Here is a 13760-nt window from a genome sequence, read left to right as displayed (position 1 = left end):
TACCCAGTTCAGCTGTTTGACATAACTGCTGAATTCTGCTTATAATAAGAATATTTATGGCATATCATTCACAGTTACTGTTTATAACGTTAAGTACATTAGTATTGCTGTTAACAATACAGACAACCATGAAATAAATTTAAACTGTCCCATAAACACATGCAGCTAGGAAATGCTTTTGTTATGATGTAGGTGCTAAGGTGTGGATTATGAACCATACTGTAGGCATTCGCAGGCCAGAGTCAGACCTCTGCAACCCTCTGAAGATCCTCAACATCCCTCCGATGCAGATATCATAACAATGATAGACTTGCACAGCAGTCTGGAAAATCTCAGTCTGTCAGCGGTGCTCCCTCACAATCCAGTTCCAGATGTCTAGCATCTCAAAGTATCATGGGCATGCTCATATCCTCTGCTCATGCCCAGCATAGACAGTGAACATTTGTACTGTCTCCTCCTCCATCTAGTTCAGCGCCTGGACACACCGAAGCCTCCTCATTGTCAACCTCTTCATTTCTGAAGCAGGAACTTTGTTCAAAACATCTTCTGATAGATGCTAAGTGAGGTCCCACTCAGTTTGCAGGTAGCAATGCTACGGCCAGTAAATGTAACCAAATCACATTTTAAACTGGTATATATAAAATAGTATCATACTATTAGAGGGCATTGGGCATGTGTCATAGATAGTCCTGTTTACTGATACCCCTTGGGTAGTTGTGTGGAGTATCTTCCTGTTGTGCTCAGCTACTGGTTAATGTGCCAAATTTCTAGAAGTAACAGGGTCAGGCACAATGGGAGTCCAAACACTGAATATAAATGGCACTCATTAGTAATGTATGGTGCAAATAGTGCTTAAAAGTGCATATAAGTACACTCGCTGTCAGGTATAGCTGATTTACAACTAGCTTTAAAGGTAAACTGCCTCTTGATAGGATTGCTGTGGGGAAGTTCACTATTGTCATTACATATCGATGTTTATAATTCAAATTATACATGTTAATGATGTACTCATTTTAAGCACTCAAAAAGAAAACACTTAGCTGGACAGTTTCCAAAATATAAAGGTTGTTTAGGAACATTGAGAAGACAAATCCAGTTCTAGAATTTTTGCATAATATATTACAATATTTATATAAAGACTGTAAATACATTAAATATAAGCGCTGTAAAAAGACATTTTGCTGAATAACATTGCTGTCTGCAACTTTTAAATAACATTTACTGTTTGCAAGATGCTTACATTTGTTTGTCTTATAATTTCTAACTTGTTTTCTGAAACTGATCATGAATGTAAAGATGTAAGTAGGCTGTATTTCGGACATTCCATAACTGTTTGATATGATGAGTTAAACACCATAGAATGCAGCCAAAAGTGTTTCCTGTTTAAACTTAGTTTGAAGATTAATGCTTTTTGAAATATGCAGATTTTAATCCACTAAGAGACTGACATTTTGCAAATATAGATATAGTCACAATCTCTTGGCAATTTATGCACATATGTACATTAAAATATAGCAGTGCAAGGTGGTGAAATCCAGATAACAGAGAAAGTGAATGAATGAATGAATGAAATGAGTCTAAAAGATATTTGTGACAGAAAAATCTAAACCTGCATCAAATTATTATCATCTCTGATTTGATTAGAAAAGCATATTGATAGAGTTAAAAAGTCAATTTCATAATGTCAAGTGTAATGAAGTTTTTGTTCATCCCTTCATTCTGCAATGGTTTAAGCAGGAACTTTCTAGCCATCTTCATCCAAAAGATCATATCAAGTTGCAATTTGGTTTTAAAATATGTTTGAAAAGAACATTTCTGCATTTAAGCGTCAGCCCATTTCCATGAAAATACATATCCTAGCATTAAGTAATTCGACCTTTGAGTACCTAGTATTAACTAAAGGGGTACAGCCGCCTGCAGGAGAGATGTGGGGAATTGCTGTCCACATTCAAAACAGCAGAAAAGAAATCTGTAATGTTAGCTCTTTTTATTTCACACTTTCAGTGAAATGTGCTATCATTTAGGCAGCACTTGTTTATTCATACCATATCCATTTACATCTTGATTTTGTTTCCTTGTTGTACATCACTGGGTAAAATATAACAAAATATAGGGTTCCTATCACATAGTCGAACTTGTACAAGTTTGAACCCCATATGGTCGAGACCATAAGTTCGAACATGTACAAGTTCGAGCATTTAAACGGAAATCTCTGTAAGCAGAGGTTTCCTTTCATTTCAATGTGGTGCGATCTTGGACTTGGTATATTTAAGTAGCAGGGTGTATGCAGAGTACAGGGTGTCTTGCCCCTCTGCTTACAACAGTTTATTTTGTTTTTACTTCTTTTTTATATTTTTATCACTAGTCGAAGTTTTGTAAATTAGAATGGAATTGTGCGAAGTTATAAAGCTTTGACTATGTGATATAAACCCCAAAATATATTCACTACCTTTTGACGAGCTTGTGTCTATTGTCTGCCCAAAAAAAAATCACTTCACAATGACTATGGTATATCACATGTCAAGCTAATATAATGGTTTGCTAGAATTATCATTTCTGGTATAAAGTAAGATAAACTGGTACATGGACTTAAAGAAAGTGTAGATTGAAATATGAGCCTTACTGTTTGCCACCAGATAGGTGGTCAATGCTTAGAATGTCAAACTTTAGACTACTAAGATGGATGCACACTGATCAACAATTAGCATCAGCTCTCCCAATGTGACAGAAAATTGAGCGATAAGAGCCAGGAACTCTTTCCTTTTTAGTAAATTTAGTGTTTACACTACCTGGATAGCCTGTAAGAAAATCAGCTAGAAAAGGTGAAGAGAAAGCAATGACTGAGAAGAATCCTGTAGCTGTTCAGCAAAAAGCAGTTCAAGCTCCAGCTTTGGTGCAAGACATGACCTCCAGTAACCTAGAGGAAAAACAAGTCAAATGTACTCAGAGCTGATTAAAATAAGTGAAACACTGAAGGAGTGCATCAACTCAAATAACAAAAAAATGGAAAACATGGGAGAAGCTTTAAAGAGACATTCAGATGAACTGATAAATCTGCAAACATTAGAGATGAAAATGATGAAAATGCTAGCTGATTATGAGACTGATCAAGAAGAGATATTTCACAAAATGGTAGAAGTAGAGGACAGATCACTCGGAGAAAACCTAAGATTTTCTGCTTTACCAGAGAAACTGGAAGGAATAGACTATATTAATTTTATGAAGGCACAAATAAGCAACTGGACTGGTATTCCACAGCAGGATTTGTTAATTTAAAGGGCATATCATATACTTCCTCCAAACCTGGCCTTTGTTAGTAAAGATGCAATCCTACCAGCAGAAAGAGTTGATCCTGACAAAACTGTGGCAAAAGAGCAAAGTATTAAAACTTGAAGACAGTAGAGTTTTTATTCACTGTACACCAGGCAAAAGAGAGGCAAATTTATTCCAGTAAACAGGGAATATCAAGAGGCATGTGTGAGATTCAAGCTATTGTATCCAGCTGTCTTCAGAATATTTTTCCTGAATGTCAAAGTATATTTTGATGCAAACCGAACTAAGGAGAAAATACAAATGTCTGTCCAACAAATAGTGAGACATAAAGCAGAAGGGGGCTCTACTTCTAATTCTTCTGATAATAAAACTTATAGAGAGGCTATGCCAGTGAAACTTTTTTCCAATGTTGCAAGAAAAATGCTTGCGAGATAGAGAAAAGCACTGTAGAAGAATTGGGAGTACCTTGTAACTGAACCCAAGTCTGGATTTGGTAGAGGTAGAAGAACAGGAAGAAGACCAGCAACATGGAAATTAGTGAATAAATGTGAGATTATAAAGCATCAATCATATTTGTGAAATATGGCCATATAAGAAAAAGTGGAAAGAATGGGCTTTTGTATGCTTTGTTAAACTTGTGGGGAGCTGAAAGGCTTTTTTCTTACTCCATGTCATTAATGTCTGGAAGAACACTAAGGGGAAGGGAAGAGGAAGGAAAAAGATAATATATGTAAAACAATTTCTGTTTTTAACAATATATCTATAAAACATTTCATGAGGAAGGAAACAATGTAAGTGTATGTAAAACGATTGCTGTTTTTAGCAGTATTTGTATAAAACTTTTCATGATATAAATTACATTTTATATCGTAAAGTATTTTCATATATTACTGTATGTGATAAAAATATTAAAGTAAACAGATGCTTTTTATTTCTTCTTTTTTAGTATTAAGAAGTGTAGATATTACAATACAAAAAGAGAAAAAAAGACTGAACAAAAGTATATTTAAGTTAATGGGCTGTAATCCTGGGTTGTTGAGGTGGAGAGGGTGAGGTGTAAAAGTATACAGATCATAATATATATATGTAGAGCTGATATGATTTCTGTAACATTTGCATAAGTAAATATCTGGTTAAGACCCTTGGCTTAATCTAATAACAACTTGTATGTGGAAACAAGTAATTAAGAGAACACAGAATATTATGAAATGTTTTCCTTTAGAAATAAATGTTAAGCATGACTTTAGAAACCTGCATCTGAGGGCTACATTATTTCTTCTGTTTCCATGGAGACACGCTGATTATAGGGCAATAAAAAGCCATATCACTGATTTCTTTGAAGTTAACAGTTAATGTTATCTGAAAGCATGCACTTTGTTTTTCCCATCTGGGAGGAGAATAAAATTAAAACAAAAATAGACAGAGATTAGTGTAAGTATGAGTACTGGCAGTAACATGCATCTTAGCATGGATAACCCTAACTTTAGACCAGATAATTCCCAAGTGTCCAGCTGTTTGTATGGGACAATAGTTCACATTAGCAGGGTTAACTTAATTATTTGAAAAGTAACACAGTTTTGTGTGTTTTTATTAAGTTAATAGGTTATGGGGTGTTGTGGGGTTGTGTTTGTTTTTTTGTTTGAGGGATTTCATTAAAGCAAAAAGTCTTGTAAAACATGATATACGTTCAAATGGAGAGGAAAAGAAACAACTGTATAAAAGATCAAACTGCCAAACATTAGTAGGTGCATGTATTACAAAAGCTGTAAATAGTCATCTGAAAAACTGTCATATATAATAGATGGGAATAATAACCTTTTATCATAAGGGTGACACTTTTAATATTATCTTGAAATGTGAATAGTCTCACAGGTATAGACAAAAAGGAAACAGTACTGCATTATATTAAGAAATGCAGAGTGCAAATAAGAATGTTACAATAGACACTTTTGGAAAGAAATGAGCGTGTGAATTTGATAAAGAAAGTATTTCATGATGGATATTCAGGGACAAAGAAAAGGAGAAACACATATTAATTGCTAGAGGAACTTCAATAGTGATAGAAGATGGAAAAATACAATAATGGTAGTGTTGTGGCAGTAAGGGGCTACTGGCAAGGGAGGAGGATTATGATGGCATATATTTATATGGGTCTACTTTGTGTTACTGAAATTACACTTTACCAAACTTTAAAATGACGAGACGACTACACCAAAACCCTACTTTAATGAACGGTCACATCACCAGAATTTTAATCCAGAAAAGGAGACAGTTGGCCAACATGAGGAAATTTGCCCTTTTGCCCATTATAGTGCAATCTTGGAATTGGTATATTTAGTTAGGGGGCTTGTGGAGGGCACAGTCTTGCACATGGGAGGGTGTGGGGGTCAAAGCTCCCCACTTGGGTGAGTTTGATATGCTTTAGTGTGTTTGTTTTGCTCATTAAAGTAGGTTTTCTGTGTAGTCGTTTTGTTGTTTTAAAGTTTGGTAAAGTGTAATTTTGGTAATGCAAAGCAGACCCATTTATATTCTACCTAAAACTGTTATTATGGAGCTTAATCATTTTTAAAAGAAATAATCAGCTTTCATCAGGAAATATTACTTATAGTTGGGGACTGGAATTTGATTTGCAACATTGAGGATGAATCTGGGGGGCCTAGAATACAAAATATAAGAAAAGATGATAGATTTCTGAAGAAATTCTGAAAATATTTGATATGGAAGACATGAATTCAGTAGTAGGAATTCAGAAAAAAATTATGTATTATTCCCCAAGGTGCAATAACTGGACTAGACTAGACAGAAATTATATTTCACAGAAACATGTATATTTAATTGAGAGCTTTGACACAAATTCAATAACTATTTCAGATCTTTCACCAATAATAACGAAGATAAAAATTAAGGGTAATGAAGTAAAAGTGAGACAATGGTGCTTCCACATCTCTCTGTTAAAAAGAGAGGAATTTAAGGAATGGGTAGTGGAAATTATTCAGGAGTTATTAGCGAAGACAGAATGTTCTTCAGAAGTTATAGCTAGTGGGTGGGATAAAATGAAAGTGGAGTTTAAAAATAAGGAAGTAAAGGAAAATGAGATCTGGTTAAGAAGTAACAAGAATTATTTAGCGAGGCTGACAAAGGTTAAAACGTTGAAGAATAAGGTGAATCTCACAGAACAAGAAGAGATGCAAATGCAGACTGCTAAAGAGAAAATAAGTTAGTTCCTGGATAATATGCATGAGTTTAGAAAGATTGCTGTTAAGCAACTGTTTTTTTAATAATAACTCCAGAGCACAAACACTTTTAGCACAAAGAATTAGGCAACAGAAAGTAGAAAGGGTTGTTGCCAAACTTAAGCAGCCTATAACAAGAAAAATAAGAATAGATTCTGTAGAGGTATTATAGATATTTCAGAAATTTTATGAAAATGTGTATAAAGCAGAGATAGATGGAAATCAAGAAAAAGCATTAATGGAAATATTTGTGGAAGACTTAAATATGCCAATATTGGAGGTAGATGAGACTCAACAATTAACAGTTAAGAGAGAAGAAGATGCGATAAAAACAGTGATGTGTAGCCAACTTGCAGCAAAGTCTCCAGGAATATATGGTATTACAGTGGAAGTCTGAAAGTTAGGAGGGAAGAAAGTGGTAAAGATCTGGAAGGTTAACAGTATCTTAAGAGGCAGGGAAGCAGCAATATCATCGAAAAAATGTGTGGTGGTTGTAATACCTAAAGACGGAAAAGACCCATCAGACTCAGCTTCATATAGGCCCATTTCAATTTTAAACCATGATTATTAGGTGTTTATGTCAATAATGGCTATATGAATGGCAAAAGTTTTGTCACAATTGATAGATATGGACCATTATGATTTGTGGAGGTAAGACAAACATTTGACAACATTACTATAACAATGATGATCCAAAGGGAAGCAAAATGCAAGAGAATACTGCTGCTGTTAGTGGGTCTTGATGCAGAGAAAGCATTTGATAGAGTAAGCTTGGATTTTATGAGCAGGGCAATGGAAGTATCTGGATTTCCTGATGCAATAATGTGGTTATTTAGGAGGGTATATGAGGGATCAGTAGTCCAAAATCAAAGTGGGAGAGTTCTGATAAGTTGTGTCTGAATGGAGGAACAAGGAAGGGGTGTCTTCTTTTCCTTTTATTAATCATGTTATAATTAGAACTATTGGCAAAGAAAATAAGGGACTGATAAATTCAAGGATATAATTGGTATGGTAATCAAGAAAAGTTTGCTTTATTTCTAGACAGTATTATTTTGTACCTGATAAAACCAGAAAAGAACATCTCAGTGCTGTTAAACATTTTGAGACAGTCTCAAGTCTTTTTGGGATATAAAAATAATGAAGATAAAACAAAGACTATAATTGTAAACTATGTGCCCACACATGAATTGGTTCATACTTCCATATTTATGGGGACATGATAAAATGAATTGTTTAGGAATATGGGTTAAAAAAGATTCTATTATGACAGCTAAAGATGTGTTGGCAGAGACTAAACAAAAGATAATGTAAAAACTGAGAAACTGGAAGATCTTGTCTAAGGACATAGATAGGAAGATACAAGCAGTGAAAATGTTGATAGTCCCTTTAGTTTTATATATAGGTCAGGCATATTTTTCTCAAACAGAGGAGAAGTCATAGATACTAATTAATAAAGAATTGAAGGATTTTATCTGGGAAGAGAAATGGGCAAGACTCAAGTAGGATAAGTTAATCCTTCCAATAGAACAAGATGGTTTAGGATTACCTGACTTGAAAGGATATTTTAGGGCTACACAGTTTTTGCTCTTATACATAATACAAGCAAATAGTTACAACTCAAAGTGGAATGGGACGATGATGAAGCAGGAGGGGGATTTTGGCTGCAGATCCTTAAGAAGACTAACAGCAATCATACAAAATATTATATTCTTAAAGTAGCAGAAAGTATTCTAAGAACTAAGCAAATACGAGAATGGAGAAAGGAGATTCTGCTGATAGGGAGGACTGCAATCTGGGCTATAGACAATAGGTAAGAGGGGGATGGGATTTACTGGTGGGAACTGGCAAAGGATCCATGATACTAGAGCAAATAGAGAGGGAAAGGGAACAGAATGGGAAGAGGCCAAGAAGACATTTGAACTGCAGGCTAGGGAATGCTTTCCCTATCAGGGATTGATATCGGGGTATATGCAAAAAGAAAGAGAAAGGAGAATCCTAAGTGAAAGTCCTAGAAGAGAAGCCGCTGTTAAAACGGGATAATTAATAGGGCATATAAAAAAATTGCACTATGGGTGGCCACGGTGGTGCAGCAGTTAGCGTTGCCACCTTACAGCAAGAGGTTCTCCGGTTAGATTCTCGGCTCGGGTGCCTTCTGTGCGGAGTCTGCATGTCCTCCCTGCGGTCGCATGGGTTTCCTCCCACATCCCAAAGACATGCTGTATGTGGATTAGACACTCCAAATTGGTCCTAGGTGTGAGTGTGTGCATGCATGTGCCTTCTGTGGAAGGTTGGGCACCAGGCTGGCACCTCGGCACTGTAAAACTCCACTGCCAATCATGAGCGGACAGGTGATCCGCTGTGATGACCCCTAACTGGGAAAAAGCCGAAAGAAGAAGAAGAAGAAGATAAAAAAATTGCACTACCACTATAGTAATCAGTCAGAGAAGGTTAGAAAAGATTGCGAAGAGATTGGATAAGCAATTCACAAAGTAACAATGGGAGGACATGTGTATGGCTCCCAAATATGCAAGAAAGTCTAGATGATTTGGGATTTTTGTTTCTTTTCCATATGTATTTTATACCTCCAAGCAGGTTCCAAAGAATTTTTCCTAAGGTAAATGGCAGTTGTTGGAGTTGTGATGAAGAAGAATGTGTAATGAGCTGGCAGACTTTAAAAATTCCCTACACGGTATTCTGTCAGAAATACCGTGTGAACAAATGGGTTAACTAGGGAAATTATTTTTTTGAACTGGAATACAAGATCCAACTTGCCTAGACATGGTTAAGTTTAATTCTGGTGGCTGCCAATAAAGTAATTAGTAGAAAATGAAAATTAAAGTCTAAATGAACCATATTTGAAGTAGTGAATATTATAAAAGAAATGAAAGAACCGGAAGTGGGATATGTAGAAAAAGGTAAGGCAAATTACATAGGAAAACATGGAAACTGTGGGAACAATTCATGCAGAAAAATGTTTTGGAGGAGGAATGACGTATAAGGGAAGGGAAGAACTGACCAATAAATGTAATGTTGGATTGATTATATTGTAGAGAAGAATATATGTCATGTATAATGTTTGTAACTGTGAACATATTAATACGGTTTGTTTTCTTTTATATAAATGTAAGTTTGATATGTCACAAGTGATAATTCAATAAAGGTGTTTAAAAACAGCAGAATGTCAAACCTTAAAGATGAGAATGCAATTAAGCATTGAAAAATATACATTGCATCAAATTTATTGATGAAGGCACATAATGTGCTGAAACCAGTTTATAGCAGAGACTATGTCCCCAAAATAAAATCAATTGCACTGCATTTGAATTTTGTGGTACGTATTTTTATGTGCTGAATTGTATTCTTGTGTTTGTTTGATTTTCAAGCACACTTTCTAAACAAGGGACTTGCCTTTGCGAACTTCTGTTTTTGAAAAAAAGTAGAACATGGTCAATGTCCTTAAATTTGTGGGAGAGAGAGAAAAAAAGTGACTGTTGCATTACCCTCATTTTATTCATCTACTCCCAGCTTCTGCAATTTCAGACTTGGTACATACACATAGTTCAGGGGGAGTGGGTGCTTGCCCTCCTTGAAACAAAATCATTTTTTGTGTGTTTTGTCTTGGAAGTGTTGCTGTTTATACTAGTGAACTCAAAGGAATTTAGATGTTTTGGGCTTGAATAATCACAGGTTGATTAAATGATGCTCTATTATTCACAGTGGACCTGACTGAAATATGATATGGCAGCGGTAGAAAGTACAGCAAAATATACAATGGATAGAAAATGCAGATTGGTACATATATGTGTTGCACTTTTTAAACTTTTCAGTGGTGTGTTAATAACTCTGTAAAGCTGTTTCATTTATATACTTTGTTTAGAAATTCATGTAAGTATTAACTGTAATATTTCATCTTTTTGTAGAAGTAACCATCATATCAGGTCTCTAGATACAACATTTGCATTTAGGGATAAAACAAGAAGATTGTAATAATTTACTACGTGTGAAGATTATGGAAAATGAGCCTAAATCTGCTCATTGTATCATGCTGTTTAAGAGATCATTACTTCAGCGATTTCCATGTACTATGGACATCAGTGAGATTCAATACCATTTTTGCAAAAGACTAAATGCAAGCTGTCTCATAATTTGACAGCTATACCATAAATAATCTAGTGAACAAAAAATGTTTGTATTAAACTATTAAACTTATTTTGTTTCATTAGGAGCTTTGGGGAAGACAAAATCCCAAGGACATTGCTTGTACAACTTTGCATATGCATACAGCCAGCTGGAAAATTATAACATGGCAGCATTTTACTACCAACAGGCTTTACAGACATTTGAAGATATAGGTAAGAAGCAACATGTTCAAAATAAAATGTTATGTTAAAAAAAAAAAACAATGTTTATATATGTAAAATATGGGAAATATTGCCAATTGTTAGATATTATTGTTTGATAACTATGATTATCGATTAAGATTTTTTATTCTAGATATTGATAATCAATAAGTATTATAATATTTATCCATTTAAAGCATACTAAGGAATGTTAACAAAGGTTAAAAGTTGTATATAACATGTAGAAAAGCATGTCAAATGCCATGTGTCTCCATCAGGTGATTTCTGTGGACAAGGTCGAGTTTGTGAAGGTCTTGGTGCTACAATGTTTTATCTTGGCAATATGGATCAGGCGATCTCCTGTTACAAACAAGCAATGAATGCATTTAAAAAGTCAAAGGTACTTTCTGTTTACACTTGCTGTTTACTTAGCAATGTACACAAAAGTTAAAGAATGTCTGACTCTGCTGGGACAGGAAAGGAATATTCTCTTGTAAGTCTGACAAAGTTATAAAAATAGAAGTACATCAAATTTTAGTCTTTCAATAAACAAACTTGTCTGCTTCTCTTGAAACGTGATTAGAAAGTAACAGAAAACGCAGACTAAAATACAACATATGATCTATTCATGTAATGCAGGCATTATTGCTGTTTCTATCTACAAATGGAGAATGCTTGTGACTTAACATTATTGGGCAATGTTTTTCTTCAGTGGATCTAACTATAGTATTGTATTGTATGACCATATTAATATAACATTACATTGGGCATACATTTATTACTAACGTTGCACTAATTCTTCACTTAAAGTTTACTCTGTATGACCAAAATTCAGGAATGAGATTTTAGATTTCACACCATAATGGTCCCTAATTGCTACATAAACCTTAAATCCATATTTATGTACCAAATAGCACCCTTCCAAAAACTTCTCAGTGCAAGACTAAATTATAACTCCACCCTTGCAACAAAAACACATGCCAGTAGACATATATTTATTTATGGCATTTGGTCTTTCCCCATCACAGGTGCTACATACACATGTATGATCATAATATCATTGGTAGCCATTTCAGTGACCTTAAAACTGACACTGGGGATGCCCTAGAACAGGGGTGTCCAACCTTTTCAGTTGCAAGGGCCGCATTGAGTCAACAGAAATGGTCTGGGGGCAAACGGCAAGTTAGGACCAAAAAAAAAAAAAAAGTGTCTCACATAAACTGAAGAGCAAAAAAAAAAAAAAAAAAAAGAAAAAGCCTCTAATGACGCGTCGTAAACTAAAGAGCAAAATACCCCAGGTATATGCAGACTAATACAAAGTCGACCCACTGGCTGTATTGTAGGTGAATTTGAACAATAAATAAATTAATAAATGCATAATATTTGCCCTAAAATTCAATATCTCATTCTAATTATTAAAAAAACAGTTAAATCTAACATCTTAGTTTAACATCATGGATCTGAAGCAGATTATAACACCACAGCAAATGCAAACAGTCTGTATAAAACTAAACATGGCACTGTACATTTCAGGATAAAACCACTGCCAGATTTCTTTCTAACTGACAGGTATGTGTTCAGGTTTAGTAGCATCAATCAAGTTAATCAGCCAACACACAATGCTTCAGTATGACCCACTTCAGTTTAATTGTTCAGTCTTCAAAAGTATAAGGTACATTATGTAACTAAGATCATGGTATGTGATAGCTTTCAGCCTACACTTCTACTGAGCATTCAACTTAAAGCACCTCTTTCTCTACATCACCACCCATATAATTATAAAATACTGCATGAAACTTGACATCTTGACAATATGCTCTCCTTAACTGTAAACAGGTTTGTAAAGAGCATTTTCCCTCTGGCTTGCCTAACTTAATCAACTTAATAATAAGTCTTTTCCTAAGGCTGTTTTCAGTTTCCAAGATACAAAACTCGGTAACTACAGAAAGTGCATCAAATTCCCTCTGTCCTGCAGCAATTTGCAACTGTAATTTCTTTGGTACTTTATGAATCTGCAACACATTTAGCCACATTTATAAAGGGGTTGTTAGAGTTCAGTTGTACTATCCCAGTAAACGTATAAAAACAGTAACTTATTTCAACATTTAAAAAAAATGTCTATGAATTATTAGCATGTCACTCTTGACTTGAGTCTAAGTAAGTTGATAATATAAAGTTCACCTCATGTGCATGCACTATTAGTGTCAGCTAAAAGACCTTTCCCATATCCGATATAGTTATTTCAAAACTGTCTTTGCACAATGTGATTCAATATCTCACATTCATTACATTTATTCACATTTGCTCCAAGTCTTGGGTTTTCAATTAGCATGTCGTTCCACTGGTTATATCTAATAATGTCAGCTTTTTTTTTTTTTTTTGTCATGACTAGCAGAGTTTAAAATGCATCTGGCCACACAGTACGATATTAACTTCAGGATTTGTCTTTTGCAGAGGTGGAAACCACCTGTTGTTACATACAATGTAGCCCATTTCCTGTAACTGTAATGTAAGCTAAGTGCTTGTATGTAAAAACAGAACGGCAGGTGTGTTGAGAGCAGTTGCACTTTAAATGAGATAGTTAAAAAAAAAAAACATTTTAACAAGACAGTTTACTTTACAAACTAAAGGGCCAAGGAAGTCACGTGCATCTGAATGAGAAAGTTGTCCGTTATAATTCCTGCTTTGGTGACGACGCTTACCAAACTCAGGATTGTAGCAGCAGATCAACACATCAGTTAATATCTGTTGCATTCCAGCAGACAGCCTTACTTATATTAATCATTTTGTAATAGTTCAAGACTACTGCAGATATAAATCCGGTGGATATGGCATAGAAAACTGACTATACACTGGATATATAGAGACCATAGCACAATTATTACATTTTTCTGGATTTTTGGCTCGTGTTTTG

General features: G+C 34.8%; 1 protein-coding gene across 3 annotated transcripts in view; it reads left to right on the top strand.

Moving 5' to 3' along the window:
* LOC122807544 (tetratricopeptide repeat protein 24-like) overlaps positions 1 to 13760 on the top strand; it is a 250011-nt gene that overhangs the window by 210270 nt on the left and 25981 nt on the right. For 2 of the 3 annotated variants that reach the window (XM_044078463.1, XM_044078462.1), the window contains exons 4-5: positions 10730 to 10858; positions 11125 to 11246. In XM_044078463.1, the coding sequence (XP_043934398.1) occupies positions 10730 to 10858; positions 11125 to 11246 (251 nt within the window). The remainder of the gene's footprint in view (positions 1 to 10729; positions 10859 to 11124; positions 11247 to 13760) is intronic. The other variant, XM_044078464.1, reaches the window with a different exon arrangement.

This window comes from Protopterus annectens, chromosome 7.part1, assembly GCF_019279795.1.
Source record: "Protopterus annectens isolate FY-2018-M chromosome 7.part1, PAN1.0, whole genome shotgun sequence".
Taxonomy (NCBI): Eukaryota; Metazoa; Chordata; order Ceratodontiformes; family Protopteridae; genus Protopterus; species Protopterus annectens.
Note: the sequence above shows the minus strand (reverse complement) of the source record. Positions and strands in the feature narration are given on the sequence as shown.